The sequence below is a fragment of the Colletotrichum destructivum genome, chromosome 8 (assembly GCF_034447905.1).
Source record: "Colletotrichum destructivum chromosome 8, complete sequence".
Taxonomy (NCBI): domain Eukaryota; kingdom Fungi; phylum Ascomycota; class Sordariomycetes; order Glomerellales; family Glomerellaceae; genus Colletotrichum; species Colletotrichum destructivum.
Genome location: NC_085903.1, coordinates 1418221 through 1434691, shown reverse-complemented (window position 1 = coordinate 1434691; position 16471 = coordinate 1418221). Strand labels below are relative to the sequence as shown.

At 55.2% G+C, this 16471-nt stretch overlaps 7 protein-coding genes across 7 annotated transcripts; 5 read left to right on the top strand and 2 right to left on the bottom strand.

Moving 5' to 3' along the window:
- Positions 1-353: 353 nt before the first annotated feature.
- CDEST_12278 (uncharacterized protein) lies at positions 354-2254 on the top strand (the record flags this gene model as incomplete). Its single annotated transcript, XM_062928434.1, has 2 exons — positions 354-1618; positions 1678-2254. 2 exons carry the CDS (start codon positions 354-356, stop codon positions 2249-2251), a joined length of 1839 nt encoding a protein of 612 aa, XP_062784485.1. The 3' UTR covers positions 2252-2254.
- A 539-nt stretch (positions 2255-2793) lies between these two features.
- On the top strand, positions 2794-6321 carry CDEST_12277 (Putative importin-beta domain, armadillo-like helical). The gene is made up of 2 exons (XM_062928433.1): positions 2794-3117; positions 3179-6321. The coding sequence occupies exons 1-2, from the start codon at positions 2953-2955 to the stop codon at positions 6134-6136; spliced, it is 3123 nt and encodes a 1040-aa protein (XP_062784484.1). The 5' UTR covers positions 2794-2952; the 3' UTR covers positions 6137-6321.
- A 3-nt stretch (positions 6322-6324) lies between these two features.
- CDEST_12276 (Putative quinone oxidoreductase/zeta-crystallin, GroES-like superfamily, alcohol dehydrogenase) lies at positions 6325-8210 on the bottom strand. The gene is made up of 3 exons (XM_062928432.1): positions 7498-8210; positions 7296-7434; positions 6325-7217 (listed from the first exon to the last, which is right to left on the bottom strand). The coding sequence occupies exons 1-3, from the start codon at positions 7528-7530 to the stop codon at positions 6382-6384; spliced, it is 1008 nt and encodes a 335-aa protein (XP_062784483.1). The 5' UTR covers positions 7531-8210; the 3' UTR covers positions 6325-6381.
- Positions 8211-8885: 675 nt separating this feature from the next.
- Positions 8886-10935, top strand: CDEST_12275 (Putative Ubiquitin-like domain, Heat shock chaperonin-binding, UBA-like superfamily, ubiquilin). Its single transcript, XM_062928431.1, has 2 exons — positions 8886-9647; positions 9716-10935. Exons 1-2 carry the CDS (start codon positions 9213-9215, stop codon positions 10637-10639), a joined length of 1359 nt encoding a protein of 452 aa, XP_062784482.1. The 5' UTR covers positions 8886-9212; the 3' UTR covers positions 10640-10935.
- A 196-nt stretch (positions 10936-11131) lies between these two features.
- Positions 11132-12725, top strand: CDEST_12274 (Putative nitrogen permease regulator 2). Its single transcript, XM_062928430.1, has 3 exons — positions 11132-11253; positions 11351-11800; positions 11879-12725. Exons 1-3 carry the CDS (start codon positions 11211-11213, stop codon positions 12634-12636), a joined length of 1251 nt encoding a protein of 416 aa, XP_062784481.1. The 5' UTR covers positions 11132-11210; the 3' UTR covers positions 12637-12725.
- A 1-nt stretch (position 12726) lies between these two features.
- On the bottom strand, positions 12727-14999 carry CDEST_12273 (Putative aminoacyl-tRNA synthetase, class I, rossmann-like alpha/beta/alpha sandwich). The gene is made up of 3 exons (XM_062928429.1): positions 14590-14999; positions 14085-14525; positions 12727-14031 (listed from the first exon to the last, which is right to left on the bottom strand). The coding sequence occupies exons 1-3, from the start codon at positions 14829-14831 to the stop codon at positions 12792-12794; spliced, it is 1923 nt and encodes a 640-aa protein (XP_062784480.1). The 5' UTR covers positions 14832-14999; the 3' UTR covers positions 12727-12791.
- Positions 15000-15184: 185 nt separating this feature from the next.
- CDEST_12272 (Putative succinate dehydrogenase [ubiquinone] cytochrome b small subunit, CybS) lies at positions 15185-16268 on the top strand. The gene is made up of 3 exons (XM_062928428.1): positions 15185-15506; positions 15573-15590; positions 15654-16268. The coding sequence occupies exons 1-3, from the start codon at positions 15350-15352 to the stop codon at positions 16004-16006; spliced, it is 528 nt and encodes a 175-aa protein (XP_062784479.1). The 5' UTR covers positions 15185-15349; the 3' UTR covers positions 16007-16268.
- Positions 16269-16471: the final 203 nt, after the last annotated feature.

Below are 16471 nucleotides of genomic sequence, written 5' to 3'. Positions count from 1 at the left end.
TTTTTCTCGTCACTTTTTACAGGTCGAGCTCATGACCAGAGGCCGAGATGCCACGGAGCTTAGCAAAGTGGCGGGGCTTAGACTGTCATCATTTCGGTCTTCCTTGACCCATCCTGCTTCTGCGTCATTCTATTGTTTGCCCGTATGGTTCAACAAAGATGCGGATGTGAAATTGAGGCATCCCGCCTTTGACACAGTAGACGTTCTTCGACAACTGATTATCGTCGCTTCGGTCAAGTTCAGGTTTACATATACACCACCGACCAAGCCCGGGCAGAAGCTCTACAACAGATGGTCTCAGATCTCCGACAGTAACCAACGTTGGTATTGAGTTGCGACTAACACATCACAACATGGTGCCCGAGTCGACATCTAGTCCTGGAGAATCCAGTGATCTAGGGGACACACAACAACGCGCTGGAGCTGCCAAGTCTAAGGCCACCATACGGGCGTCTCTCGCCTGTGTACCCTGTCGATCGAAACACGTAAAGTGTGACTCGGCTTTGCCAGCCTGCTTCAGATGTCGTCTAGACGATAAAACCTGCTACTACGCCAAATCTCGACGAGGAATTCGAGACGCTAAGAAGCGCAGTCTTGTCAACGATCCCATTGGCCCTCCCTCAGCTTCCACTAGCTCACCAGTCTCCTTTCCTTCCCCCGAGACGAGTCTTGAAATACCCATCAATGTGGGCGACAAACTACCGGGAGGACGGTCTCTGATCAAGAATCCCTATATCTCCTCGCCGACTTCACTCCTATTCGACCTCTATTTTACAAACTTTCACGACACGCATCCGTGGCTGCTTCCCAAGGATCAACTCCTGCGTCGGATCCGGTCCAATTCCGAGCCGTTTCACTTCCTAGCAAGCTGCATTGTTTATGTAGGATCTCTCTTCTCGAGGGCCATCCACTCAGAGAAACTGCGAGAAAAGGCTTTCAGCTTGGCTAGTGGCAGCCTTCCGATGACTTCCTGGACCGTCCAGGGCCTTCTCGTCTTGAGTGTCGCGGCATGTGGAGAGGGTCGGATGGACCTGAGTGCCGGGTGGATGAATGCTGCAACCCATATGGCCCTTGAGCTTGGAATGCAAGAAAAGGAATTTGCCGATGCCGAACTTGATAGGTTCACATCGGAGAGTTTTAGGAGGACGTACTGGGCGCTCTACTGGCACGGCAACATGCGGGCGATGCGCGAAGAGTCGCCGACATTTACCTTGTTAGGCGTCGTTGCGACTACAGAGCTTCCTTGTGAAGAGTGGGAGTACCAGTCAGGGGCACGTGAGCCATTGCTTCTTCTTGTGGACTCAATGTCCAGTTTTGTGCTAACACGAAATCAGGAGATCCCTCAATCTTTATCGTTGAAACAATACGACGCCAAAGATCCGATGAACGACAAGAGCTATTCATCGTGGACTTACCTGATCGATCTGTGCCGCCTTTGTGGAGAGCTGATACTTCCAATGCCGACGTTGCCGCCGGGGCTACTATTAGACACCATCGACAGAGCCGACTCCAGAATCGTGAGTTGGTTGATCACTCTGCCTAAATGGAAACAACACTTGGTAGATTCGGGAGGCACTGTCGACATGATTCTCTTTCACGCGATTTCATATGCGCACGAGTATGTTTGTCCTGGCTTGCTATTCACCATGAGAACTTGTCTCGCTGACGGAATCGTAGCTTGAGGATCAAGATGCAACTACCTTTGGGAGCTTCGGAACTCGGTATTCAAGACATTTTGACCCTTGGTCCGCTCTTTGGGAACCGAGATCTCTTGCCTCCCATGATACCACGGTCCCTTGCCTCTCCTTACCCGTGGTTTGAATGTTCGACGGCTCTCCAGGCAGGGATTACCACTATCAGCCTCTTCCACTTCTCGCTCCCACCAGCGCGATACAGCCCAGCGTGCATCATTGGCTTACAACGGGCGTCTCTTCCGTTGCTCAATGCTAGAGTGTACGGAAAGACCGGGTCACCAGTATTGCAAGAGAAGCTTGATCTTTTGCTTGGTGTACTGAAGGTAGCTGGCGATGTCTGGCCTGTTGCCAGGAACATTGGTAGTGAGATGAGCGACGTGTTGAGGAACGCGAACACCACATATCAGCGCAACGTAGTATCTGGTTTCAGTTCGAGCCTAGGCGCTTTCGTTACAGGCATGGCATCATTTGGAAGCGTTCAAGACCCCAACATGTTCCCCTTCTCCGACCCCAGAACAGCAGAAGAGTTGTTTCAATGGAGTCCTGGTTTTATGTGACCAAGAACACGGCATTATCATGCCAAGCTTGTTGGTAAAACGATTTTCATAAATACGGCTTCCTTTAGGTGGAACGGGGAATGCTATCAACGAAGCGACAATTCTCACAGTTCTTACGTGTCATAAGCAGAAACGAACAGACAGTATGGAGGGTTACGGGGCAAAACTGTAAACAAACTCAGCATAAGTATCGTCCAAATAGATTTCCGGTTTCCCTACATAATTGCCGGGCAGTTGCTGGGGCAAGTACGAACACAAGTGAATGCGACATTCAACGGGCCGGGTGTGTACTTAACATTTAAGGCAGTGCTAATGCAGACATATCAGTTACCAAGTTGCCGCATTATGTGTCACAATGTATCCCAGCCTGCAACAGGGGAAACATGGGCGTAGCTGGGCTCAAGTCACGCCCGTCAGTCACCTATTCTCCGAGTGCAGAAGGGAAATTAGGAGAGTAGGTGCCTACTAGCCTGTGCTTCTTCAGCGCCCCACTACCCCGCGATGGCCGCCCTGTACACCAGTGCCCCGCCGGAGCAACAAGGCCTGTCTTGTCTAAATTTCCCACGACTTCCTCGATCCTTCCGCCTTTTTCGAATAGGTACGAAAGGCCTTCCCCCCTCGACCGAACACCTCCCGTTCAACTCTTTTGACCAAACGACTTCGGGATCGACGCCTTGGTCGCTTACCAAGTAGACCACAAGATGAGCTTCGCCATCGAGGTACCTGGCGACGCCAACCCCCTCAGTTTGCAGGAGCTCTGTCGCGTCCTCGAATCCGCAACTTCGTCAGATTACGCGCGTAGACAAGCCGCCGGGCAGCAGCTTTCGTCATGGGAGACCGATAGGGGCTATTTCTCTACACTCCAGGTACGACATTAGCCCCTGGCTGTGTGATAGTCCGGGTAGAGTGCTAACGTTCTGTCTTCAGACCGTCTTCCTCGACAAGTCTCTCCCCCACGAGATTCGATTCCTCGCCGTGATCCAGCTTAAGAACGGAATCGACAAGTACTGGCGTCTACTACCCCATGTCAGAGGTGGACTAGACCCGGATGAGAAGAATATCGTCCGGCAGCGCTTGTTCCAGGGCACGCTCGAAGAGGAGGAGACGGGTCTTTCATTACATAACTCTCTGGTCACAGCCAAAGTCATTAGGATCGACTACCCGCAACACTGGCCGGATGCCGTACCACAAATTATCGGCCTTGTCAGATCATCCAAGGACGGCAATCAACAGCATCTTTATGGCGCTCTGCAGATTCTTCTCCGAGTTGTGAAGGAGCTTGGCACTGCTCGCCTCCGAAGATCCCAAACGGCCCTCCAGTCCGTCACTCCCGAGATGGTATACTTGTTGGGGGAGATCTACGCCGAGAAATCGGCAGTCTGGGTTGGATTCCTCACAAATGGCCGTGGCGACGAGGATGCTGCCGACATAGCCATGCTCAACAGTCTCATTGCTCTCAAGACGATTAGACGGTTAGTGGTGGTAGGCTACGAGGCTCCTCACAAAGACAAAACGGTTGAGCAGTTCTGGACAGTGTCCCAGAATCACTTCGGGCAGTTCCTCGGGTTTGTCAGCCACGATTCTCCTGTTCCCGCGCCCTACCAAGATACGGTGGGGAAGCATCTTCTGCAGTTTACGAAGCTCCACATCGACATGTCCGAGGCGCACCCCGCCAGCTTCGTCGTCCTGCCGAATTCCTTGCCCCTTGTACACGGGTATTGGGACTTGGTGGCAAAGTTCGCAGAAGTTTTTGAGAAATCGGGCGGTATCCGGCAGTCCTCCGGCGATTCGGGCCCTTCGGAGTCAAAGTCGAAGGTCGAGGGACCTCTGCTGGAGAGATTGGCACTGAGGGGCTTGCTCTTGATGAGGGCATGTCTAAGAATTGCTTTCTATCCCAAGCAAACCTTCAAATACCGAAGTGCAGAGGCCAAGAAGGATGAGAACGAGGCCGTTGCTCTCATCAAGCAAGAACTCTTCAAAAACGAGTTCGTAGTACAGATGGCCAACACAATCATCACACATCTCTTCGTGTTCCGGAAGGCCGATTTAGACGCCTGGGAGGAAGATCCGGAGGAGTGGGAGCAGCAAGAACAAAGCGAAGGCAACGCCTACGAATGGGAAGTTCGTCCCTGCGCCGAAAAGCTTTTCCTGGATCTGCTCGTCAATTTCAAGGAACTCATGATACCCCCTCTGCTTTCATACTTCCAGACCGCGACGAACCCACAGTCAGACATCGCAACCAAGGAGGCAGTGTATACGGCCGTGGGTCTGGCCGCGCCGTATGTGTTGCACGAGTTCGATTTTGACAGTCTTCTGGTCTCGACTATCCTTCAAGATGCGCAGCAGCAAGGGCCCTTATATAAGGTCCTCCGCAGACGCATCGCGATTATGGTCAGCCAATGGGTCACGGTCAAGATCGCCGATAACAGCAGACCCCTCATTTACGAAATGTTCCGACACTTCCTGAATCCCGCCGACCCAACCAACGATATCGTTGTCAGAATCACGGCCGCACGTCAGCTGAGGTGGATCGTGGACGAGCTTGCCTTCAGCGCAGAGGCATTTCTACCCTACGCAGCCGATGTGCTCAATGAACTTCTCCAACTCATCCAGAATATCGACGTCGACGAGACGAAACTCGCTGTTCTGGAGTCCATGCGAATTCTAGTTATGCGACTGGAAAACTATGTGTCTCAGTTCGCAGACTTTATCATGTCGAACCTCCCCGGTATCTGGGAAAACTCTGGATCAGAGGAGTACATGATCAAGCAAGCCATCATTGCCATATTCGCTGCCTTAGTCATGGCTATGGGCAGCGACTCTCAGAGGTTTCAACATTTGATGGTCCCGTTGTTGTCAGAAGCCGCCAAGCCTGGCTCTGATCTGCATACATACCTCATCGACGAGGCTTTGGATCTGTGGAACTCCGTTCTCATGCAAAGCAATCCACCCCTGTCTGCCGAAATCATGAGTATCGCAGAGCTGTCTCTCCCCCTTCTGGAATACCAGACGGAGACCGCTGCTCAAACACTCTCGGTGGTTGAGTCTTACATCCTTCTCGGAACCCAGACAGTTATGGAAGATAGATTGCGACGCCCTTTTTTGCAAGCACTGTCAGGGGTTCTAGACTCCACAAGCCGAGAGCAGGTCAGACTCGGCACAGTCTGTATAGAGTACCTCATTCGAGCAGCCTCTGAGCTTGGCGGAACGCAGGTGATTTTCCAGGACCTCCTGGAGATCGGGTTCCTTGGGAAGATCATGGAGTCCCTCCATGATGCCTGGGAGGCCAACCAAACGACCGGGCCGAACAAAAAGATCAGCAAGCTCAGCACAATAACAGAACGCGACTACTTCGCGATCCTCTCTCGTCTAGTCATTGCTGACCCGGCTACCTTCGTCACAATGCTCACCTCTTTCGGTCCTCTGGATCGGGTTTGGGGCTGGCTTAGTGACGAGTGGTTCACCCACCTTGGCGCCTTAGACCATCTTCCTAGACAGAAGCTGTCTCTTCTTGCCCTAACGCGTCTTTTGGAGCTTCCGCAGCCAGTGCAGAATCTGACCCTCGCCAAGCTGCAAGACTACTTTACTCTCTGGACGGGCACCATTTCCGAGCTCCAGGACGGCACGACGGATGGTACCGACTCGCTTATTTGGCAAGAACTTGAGCCCACTGACTACGACACCCCCAAAAGCGTTAAGGAAACGGAGTTCAGCCAGAAGGACCCTATCCACACGGTGAACGCCATGTATTTCGTCAAGGAGAGGCTTCAGGATGTCGTCCAGCGATCTGGCGGTGAGCAGCAGTTCGAGCAGGAGTGGGCCACCAACGTGGACAAGGACGTTTTGCAAAAGTTTTGGTCGTTGACGCAAACCACGAGGGCATAGAACGCACTCTTGCCGATGACAGAGCCAACTGCGATATGACCTGCGGCGGTTCGGGTCGAAACTATTACGATTTCATGACAAACCTGTGGTATAGATGGGGCGCCGCCCTTCGCTAGGTAACGGTGAATGCGAATTCAAATGAGAATCCTGATGAACACAGCAACAATCCATGCTTGCACGGTGAACCTGAAAAATCGAGTCGTGATTAGGCATCGGCTCTTCAAATAAATGTTCTGTCGCGTTCTTTACAACTTGCTCTGGCCATCCTGAGGGATCTTCACAACCACCTTACCCCAGGTGCCTCTGCTTCCGAGGGCTATCAGCGCATCAGGGACGCGCTCCAGGCCGACAAACTCCTCGTCTGTGAACTCGGTTCCACGCAGCTTTCCCTCGGTGACAAGCCTCATAATGCCCTTCCATACCTCGACGACCGTCTCCTTCTCTTTGACGGCATACTGGCCCCAGAATATGCCTACGAGGCTGATATTCTTGAGGAGGACCTTGTTCATGGCGACCTTTTCGATCTTGCCGGCTGCGAAGCCGATAATGAGTATGCGCCCGTTCCACGCCGTGCACTTTGTGCTCGCGTCGACCATGCCCACGGGGTCGTAGACGATGTCCACGCCCCTGCCCTTGGGCGTCAGCGCCTTGACCTTTGTTGGCCAGTCGGCTTCACGGTAGTCGACGACGTGGTCCGCACCGAACGCCTTTGCGACCTCGAGCTTGCGGGGCGTCGACGCCGTCGCGATGACGGTGGCACCAAAGGCCTTTGCGACCTGCACAGCGGCGAGACCGACGCCACCGGCGGCGGCATGGACAAGGACGATGTCGCCGGTCTTGATTCCTGCGCGGACGACTAGGGCGCCGTAAGACGTCGGCGCCGTGACGAAGAGGCCAGCGGCCGCCTGATAGGACCAGCCTTCGGGGATGGGGAGGAGGTCCCGCTCGCGGGCGAGGCACTTGGTGGCGAAAGCGCCCTGTGTGGCGCCAAAAACGCGAGCGCCGACGGGGTATTTAGGGTTGGATGACGGGGCTTTGAGAACTGTACCGGCGAACTCGGCGCCTGAGATCCAGGGGAAGGCTGGGAGGTGTGAGCGGGAAGAGCCAGAGGTTGTGTGATGGCGACGAGAGGTCATGATAGGGGGTGATGGTTACTTACGAGGCTGGGTCTGGTATTTCCCTTGGATTTGGAGGATGTCAAAGAAGTTTGCTGCCGTGGCGTGGACTTGAATGAGGTACTCGTCGTCCTTCTTGGGAACGGGGTCTGGGAGGTCCGTCACACGGAGCTCTTTGGGAGACTTTTGAGCGTGAGCTTCCAGTTTTATTTTGACAGAGGAGACTGTGGGATAAACGGAGCTTACCTTGACATATTCCTTGATCTCTATGCCGCGCATTGTGACGATTTCTTGTTCACTTTTGCCGTGGTTTACGAATGAAATAATCTGAAGCCCGCCTCTGCGTGAGCTTGCCAAAGCGGATGGAATGGATTCGGATGCAAAGGATGAAGTTTCAAAATGATCCGGATGAGTCGGGAGATGACAATGGTGACTTTGTGTGCGATTCTCGAAAACGAGACTTCAAGCCACAGGCGTTGCTAGTTTCGAGGTTCCGTACGCGTTGCTACCCCGGACCGGGGGTCTTGGAGACGCTGAGGAGGGGAGCCGAGGCATACTGGCAGTCCCTCGTTGGCTGGTTTTGGGTCGCTCTCGGTGTGTGAATTCCGGGGATGTGGAGGCGGGTGCCGGTGAAGGACGTTGGCCCGAGCGCTGCTTGTCATGCCAGTGTCCCCTTCTCCGAGTGGGTTTGTCGTCAAATGCCCTTTAAGTTGTGGCGCGGCGTGGCGATGGGAATTGGTCATGGCCATTATTCGCCATTGATGTGCTTACCTGCAATGCTGAGCTACGAGTTGAAATTGGTCAAGATTCACTGAACTATGTCCCAATACACATTCGTAACGTGTCGTGCAAGTAGCAAGGTAGTCATAATGAGATGGATCTAGGTCTGATGGTTCTTGAGTCTCGCAAGAGTTCACTTGGAGAAGCCTGGAAAATTATTTGCGAATGTTACGGACGAATCTTTCCTTTCCAGCCGGATCGCCAGGTGATGTTTCGGCGACAGGGTCCATTTCGCATGCGGTACTGGCGGCGCTAGATTGCATCAATCCCAAACTCGAAATCGAAGCTCATGGATGACGATGGAAGCGATGACTACACAGCATTATAGCTGAGACCTGAGGCTACATTTAAGTTGGAGCCAGGGTCCTCGCCGACTGTTTGGAGCAGACTCCCAATCTCCATCATAGACTTGTGTCGAACCTCTTCTTGATGCTATGGGAAACATTTCGGAGAAGAGAGATCACGAATTGAACATCGACGGCAGATAGACCGTCTCGTCTGGCAAAGTCGGTAGTAGACATTGCAGCTGAACCTACCTAGTTTGTGTGTTACGCAACATCCTTTGGAGACCCTAGGTGGTAGGTGCACTGGTTGAGTAACTGGGCATGTAGAAGGTACCCAGATTGGTAGGTACCTCCTGGCCATAGCCCCAAACCCAGCGTTAGGGCGCTGCGGCGAATGGGTCGAATCCAATCAGTTCCCAATCGTAGGGGACCGCCGAGATTATGTACACTGTACACCTGCATAATGTTACAGTCGCCTTCCAAGTCACCGCAGAGCACAGCGGCAAGACTGGCGTGCACTACGGATAACAGCAGCAGGGTCTCGTTCCGTTGCCCCTCCCGACTCCATCAATGGAGCCCACCGTCACCAACGACTGACATCCAATCCCGCGTCCGCAACCGCAGCTACCGAACGGCCACCTACCGTCTTCTACCTGCCTGATTTACTCCGACCTTATCCTGGTTTGATCTTGCATTTCATCCTCCTGCTCCAGAATCCCAACATATTCCTCTCTTCTCCTACAACATCTCTCCCACTTCCTCCTCCTTCTCTGCATCCGCGAGCCGTTCCTGAGCTCTTAACGTTGCAGCATTCATCGTCGCATCACGACACCTAACACGATTACTTCATATCCAGCACCCGCTTCCATCGATCATACCCACGCACCAGACGAGGTCATGGCCGACAACACAGAGGGCACCGGTGATGCCCAGGTCACCTTCAAGGTGAAGACGGGACAGGATAGCAATCATACCATCACCATGCCCGAGTCCGCCTCCGTATTGGACCTCAAGACCAAATTAGCCGGCCAAGACTTTGAGAACGTCCCCGTCGAGCGCCAGCGCCTCATCTACTCTGGCCGCGTCATGAAAAACGACGACACCCTAGGCACCTACAAGATCAAGCCCAACAACACCATTCACATGGTTAAGAGCGCCGCCAGCAACCCGGCGCCTCAACCAGCCGCTACAGCCTCAACACCCGCTGCCCCTGCCGTGCCTTCCAACATGGCTGCCGGCACCGCGAACAATATCCTCGCTGGCCTGACTGGAGCCAGATACGCCGGCCACATCAATCTGCCCAGTCGCGAGACTTTTGGGGCCGACGGAGGCGTAAGTGCTTGCGAGAAGACGGCGACTTGCCTGTTCTGTAGGGCTTCGGCTAACCTTGCGTGTTGCAGATGGGTGCCCCGCCATCCGACGACCAGCTGGCCCAGATGCTTTCCGATCCCTCCATGCTCCAGACCATGAACGCCGCTCTCGACAACCCAGACTTCATCAACTACATGATCCAGAGCAACCCCCACTTGCGCAACGTGCCCAATGCTCGAGAGATCATTCAGTCGCCTTTCATGCGCCAAATGATGACCAACCCGGACATGCTCCGCAATGTCATGAGAATGCAGCGCAATATGGCCGGAGGAGGTGGCAACGCCGCGTTCCCGGCGCCTGGCACAACCGACACCACACCTGCTGAGGCTGCAGCAGCTGGTGCCAACACCAACAACGCAGCTCCCTTCGGCTTCCCTGGAGGTCTCCCAGGTATGCCGGGTCTCGGCGGTATGGAGGGGCTTGGCGACCTCGGTGCGCTGTTTGGTCCTGGCAGCCCCTTTGCGCCTCAGCAACCCGGAGCCACCCCTGGTGCCGCCGCGGCAACCGGGAGCAACGCGCAGGCTCCGGCAGGTGCAGGTGCTACTGGGACGACGGGAGCGGCGACGGGGGAGCAGGGCGCGAATGCTACATCAAGCCCGCCTCCGGCCAACCCTTTTGCTGCACTCTTCGCTCCGCCTCCTTATGCGGCCCAGGGCCAGAACGCTGCCCAGGGTCAAGGCCAGGTCCCAACAAACCCCTTTGGTTCTCCTTTCGGCCAGATCAACCCCGAGATGATGCAGCAGATGATGAACATGTGGGGTCTCGGCCAAGGCGGCGCTGCCGGTGGAGGCTCTCCCGCCCCCCCGGACAACCGCCCTCCCGAAGAACGTTATGCTGAGCAACTGCGCCAGCTCAACGACATGGGCTTTTTCGATTTTGATAGAAACGTGGCGGCCCTGCGCCGCAGTGGTGGAAGCGTGCAAGGCGCTATTGAGCATCTTCTTAGCGGCTGATTATGGTTTTCGATGCATGATACGAGAGACTCATGACACGAGACACGGAGAGGGAGATGATTTGCGTCTTTGTGGTGAGAGGGCGCGTGATTAATAGCTGATGAACTGATCGGGGAAGAAGCACATACCACACTTAGTTTGCCTGGAACTTTGGTTCTGGCGGTTTTCGAGACAATAGGAAAATTGACCAGTCATGATGTTATGACACATCTTACATTGAGTCGCTTTAGGGTGTTTTTATCTGATGAGCAGACTCGTGTGTTTCAACCTTGCTACTGAGTATTCAGTCTACAAACTCTAACCGTTGTTTGAATCACGGGAAAAGTGATGGTCAATTTCTTTTACAGTTCTCTGAGGTGTTGTTGTACGGATCCCATGCTGGCTAGGCACATACCTAAGGTGTACGATGTATTAGGTTATGGGTTATGGGGCGATTGCCTTGACCAGCCATAAAACGTGCGCCGCTACGTTTCCAAATTCAACACTTCAACCCCTCCTTCTATCAACGTCGATGGTTTGAACCCAGCAACGCATTCACCACCATCATTTGTTCGAGTAAGATGTAGCCGTCATGATCCAAGGCATCTTCTATGCTAGGTTCTTCCCCAGGGAGGGTAAGTGAGGAGCAGACCTTCGCCGCGCGCCGAAAGCTATCTCAATCTCTCATCTCACCTCGCTCACTGTGGTCTCGTCACTAACCGCCATTCGCAGGCCCACACATCGTGGCCCAGTCGCCGCCGGGCTGCATCACGGCCTCTTCCGGCGCGGCGACGACGAAGCCGCCACTGATCGACTGGGACGTAATGCAGGAGTACATCGTGCCGCGCAAGGCCTTCTTCAACCGGTACATGACGGTACAGGACCCGGAGGGCAAGTACGCTGTGCTGGGCTTCCCCGTGCTGATCCCGCACCAAAAGTATCAGCGGAACGAGTTCATCTTTAATTTCGGACTCGTGCTGGACGTCGACGCGGACCTGGCGCAGTACGAGCCTGTCGTGAGGCGGTTGGCCGTCACCTTCAAAGAGATGGAGAAGCAGAACGAGTATCTCAGCCAGGAGGACGGTGGCGGGAACGGCGGAGGGGAGAGAAGGCCGATCGAGAGTCTGTTAGAGATTGTCAAGGAGGATCTGAACAACTATGGCGAGTGCATGATTCCCGTCGGTAAGTCCCTTGACGTTATCCCCAACTACCCGAGGCTGTGTGTCCTCTCTCTCGCTTTCTCTGACGAGTACCCCCAAGACGACGCAAATACGATCAACATGAAGCTCTTCCCGCACCACGCCAGCCCACCCCAAGTCCGGGGCTGGCACGTCCCCGTCGCCAAGATGAAGTTTGCCGAGATCGTCGACCAGACCTGGGACCTGACGATGCAAAAGGTCGTCGCTCATATCGACGGCGTCAACGACGTCCGCCGCATCGCCTGGCTCGCCGACGTCTCGCTCGACCTGGCCACCCTCGCCCTTCGTCACCTTCTCTACTACGACACCGTCCTGCTGCTCGACATGTTTTTCTTCGGGTCCTGTTACGCGCCGCGCCCGGGCATCCACGACTTCGTTACCGACCGCGACGGCATCGTCGACGAGTGCGCCGCCTACGTGTGCATCCATGCCCGCCAACGCGTGAGCAGCTTCATGCTCATCAAGCTGATGACGAGCTTCTGCGTCGGCAAGAGCGTCATGGAGTGGTTGCGGGCCCACCAGGAAGCCGGCTTCGACGTGCTGCGGTACGTCGACGTCAGGAGGCTGGTGCAGTTCGGCGTCATCAAGGGGTGTCTGTACCGCGTGCACAAGTACGTCGTCTCGAAGCAGTACCTGGCGGCGCTGGCGACGGGCCAGGCCCGGCCTAAGGCTGGCGGCGACCCGCTGCAGCAGTACACAGACGGGTGTCACCCGTTTGACCAGATCATCACGGAGAAGAACCTCACGGACGGCGAGATTATGGAGAAGCTCAAGAGCCTGCCGGTACCGAGCGGGGACCTGACGGTGTTTTATCGCTGAGGAAACCGTGGCGGTCACAAGCAGAAAGAGCCGCGATGGGGATGCTGTTTTACAATTGTTCTAGTGTAGTAGTATACAGATCGTTGTACAGAGACGTTTGTACATGGTATCGTGTGAGACGTCAGGTTTTCACTAATGAGGTCCCGACTCTTCACCTACTGCGGTTTGTGGCCCTCCCCAGATGCCTGCTGCCGTCGCTCGCTCTTGGTGGGGAACTTGATATCCGGGTTGTTTGCGACGGCGACCTCCTCCTCCTCGGTGGCCATCTTCTCTCTGACCATCTGCTCAAGGGCGCTGCGCGACAGCTTGCGGCCCTCGGCGGCAGCGACCTCCTTGAGCTGGTTCAGCAGCACGCGCGTCTTACCCTTGAACGGCTCGCCGGGGTATGACCTGCCGCTTTCTTGCCAGCTCTGGTCGCTGACGACCTCGATGATACGCACATTGTGCTTCCCCTTGCGGAGGATGAGCACGCGCCCGTCAATGAGGAACTTGGGCACGTCCTGGGGAAACCAGAGCTTGACAGGCGTCCAGTCGAGATTGCCGGGGACGAGGCCGCGCATGTCCTTGCCCGGCGCCGCGGCGACGTAAGCGCCCGCTGCGCGTGCGATGCGGTGGCCGTCGCTGACGGATGACGCCAGACCTGCGGCATAGAGAATGCGCGCAATGCCTTGGTTGTAGATGAGGTCCTCGGGGAGCTGTATATCCATCTTGGGGGCGTTGTTCAGCGTCGTCGGCTGGCCCTCGACGGCCTTGTAAGGGGCCATGTTGTCTCCCGCACCCGGTGTGTTGGCGGTGGCAGCGGCGGCGGCGGCGATCTGCGCGGAGTTGCCGCCTTTGCTATACATAAACTGGTGCTGCTGCTGTTCCCGGATGGCGACGTCGGCGCCGTGAACCAGGGACAGAACCTCGAAAGCGAGGGTGTGCTGGGCGATTCTCTTGGGCGGGTCTTGGACGTGCTCAGCCATCAACCGCTGAATGTTGGCCATCGGCAGGAAAGTGAAGAGCTTGAGCAGCCTCTCGACCTCGTCGTCGGGCCGTCTGGCGAAGTATCCGTATAGGTCGAAGGCACTGGTCTTGAAAGGGTCGAGCCAGACGGCGTTGCCGGCGCTCTTGCCAAATTTGGCGCCCGCGCTGTCTGTCAGGAGGGGCACGGTGAAGCCGATAGGATCATCCTTCCAGGTCTCGGGCATCCTCACATAGGGGTTCTCCTCCGAAGACCGAATCGTCTTGACGGCCTCGATACCCGTCACGATGTTGCCAAACTGGTCAGAGCCCCCGATCTGCATCTGCACACCCAGCTTGGAGTACAGATGCCAGAAGTCCCACCCCTGCATCAAGGGGTAAATAAATTCCGCAAGGGACATGCCGTCGCCCTTTTCCATCTTGTTTTTGACGCTATTGACATTGTCAGAGATGTAGCCGGGGGAGAGGTAGCCCAAGATACTCACGTATCACGGCTGAGCATTGGCCCTAACCGCATGTAGCGGCCCAGCCTCTTCATGACATCGTACATCGGTAAGCCCTGCCACCACATGTTGTTGTTGACGAGATGCCTCTTAGCCGCCCAGTCAGGCTGCGTGCCGTACTTGCGCCCGAGCGCCTCGACATTGGCCCAAAGCTTTTTAAGCTGGTAGTGGAGCTTTGTGATGTTCATCGATACCTCGCTGTTTGCCATGACCTCGCGGGTTTTCAAACGGTCCGTCGGATCGCCTATCCTGCCCGTTGCACCACCAACCAGCGACACAGCGGTGTAGCCGTGGAGGTACATCCAGAAAAGGGGCATGAAGGGGAGTAGGTGGCCGACGTGGAGGGACTCTGCCGTCGGATCGACTCCGACGTATGCGCCTATTCGTTTGGTTCGTAGGAGCTCTTTGACTTGCGGTGTTCGTCTGTAGCGAACGGGTCAGCAAGTCTGCCTCCAAGGGCGGCGGCGATGGCGCTGTGAAGACTCACCCTGCGACGTCCTTGATATAACCTCGTTCCTCAAAGATGTCCCAAATATTCTGGGCATCACCCTGCTGGATAGCCACGGCGCGCTTCGCCCACTCCGTTTCTCCCATCTCGCGCTTTTCCACTACCTTTTGCGATATCCACCTGGGTCGGTTCTGCTGCAATTGAACTACTGAGAGCCCGGCGCATCGTCTGCAGATGTTTCGCCGCAGCTCGGGGAGGCGGGACACCAACGTCGACGACATGACGGGTTGTTTTGTGTGTGTTTGTGTGAAATGATGTATCTCTCGCCTTATCAACACATCTGAAAAGGAATGACTACGAAAGAGAGAAAACAGGTGCAACAATGTACTCGGATGTCGAAGATCGACAACAGCCCCGTACTCAATTGACACAACCTCCCAAACCCAAAGCTGTTGCGCAACTCACTGGACCCTTTCGAGCTCCAAAATTTCCCTTATCGTTCGTACGATAAGAGATTCGCGCATCTACGTTGCGCCGATGACCGGCTACAGCTCGATCGAAGAATCACGTGGAGATCCGGATTGCAGCCAGCCAATCATATTCCTTTGAATGTCAGACGCCTGTGTTTGCGATCCAAGTACCTTGCCCAGTTAGTCTGATACCCTCGGCTAAGTGGACATCATCGATTCCGGCATTAAGAACCTCTTCCTCCTGCCCAAGCCTCCAAACAACGAGTCCGACCCCCTCTCCCACGAACATCTTTCCAATTGAATCCGCATCGTGAACCCCAGCGATCACCATGGCTTCAATTGTGCGACCCTCCCTGCTCCGGCAAACCGCCACTGCGGCCCGTATGGCTCAGGCCGCTCCGATCCGCTCCGCCTTCGTCAAGAACTCGACAAGAGCCGCGGCCTTCCACACCACAGCCAAGAGGCAACTGCTGCCCGTCGGACCTCGTGCGTCACCATTCTCACTTGCCCAAGAGGTGTTTGAACGAACAATTGCTAACTGAGATGCCACAGAGGTCATTGACGGTGGAGGTACGACAGCGCCATAAGAGCCAACCTCGACGGTGCGAAACAAGTCTAACCCGTGATTTCTAGTTAACAAGCCCGCCCCCGTCCCTCCTCCGAGCCCCGCCCACGGCTCCTACCACTGGACCTTTGACCGTCTCCTCGCTGCCGGCCTGGTTCCCATCACTATCGCCCCCTTCGCCGCTGGCTCCCTCAACCCGACGACCGACGCCATTCTCTGCGCCATGATCCTTATCCACTCCCACACCGGCTTCCAGAACATCCTCATCGACTACGTCCCCACCAAGCACTACCCCAAGTCGCGCAAGGCCACCATGTGGAGCCTGAACCTGGCCACTGCCCTCGTCGGCCTCGGCCTGTACGAGTTCGAGACTAGCGATGTTGGTGTCACCGAGGCCGTCGCGCGTCTCTGGAGGGCGTAAGGAGGATGGGGGCTTCTTGTCGTTAGGGGTGTGCTGGCACCTATAAAAAGCTGTTGTTCGAGATATCTTCACGACAACAAACCGCCGCTACTGCAGTGCGGTGAATGGATGTGGCGCGAGGGGTGCTTTGTTGGGCACCAGAATTGATAATGACGCTGGTGTCAGCGTATTGTATGTGTGATTCAGGGGCGCCACGGTTTAGAATTGGAACGGCCAGTGTATAATCACCAGACTAGGCAAAATTGGATTATCTGTCAAAGAATTCAGCGCGAGCATCTTCATTCTGATTTTGAGAACGACTGTTTCGAACAGAAAAGAAGAAAAAAACGTTTCGAAGAAACTTACTTCAATTTGTCGTAGAAAAGATCCTCAATCCCATGAGGTATTTTGGCTTGGGACCTTTTCAGCCATTTGCTGGGCCACTTCACAGTTTGTACTAGACAGGATTATTCCCCTACGCCCTCG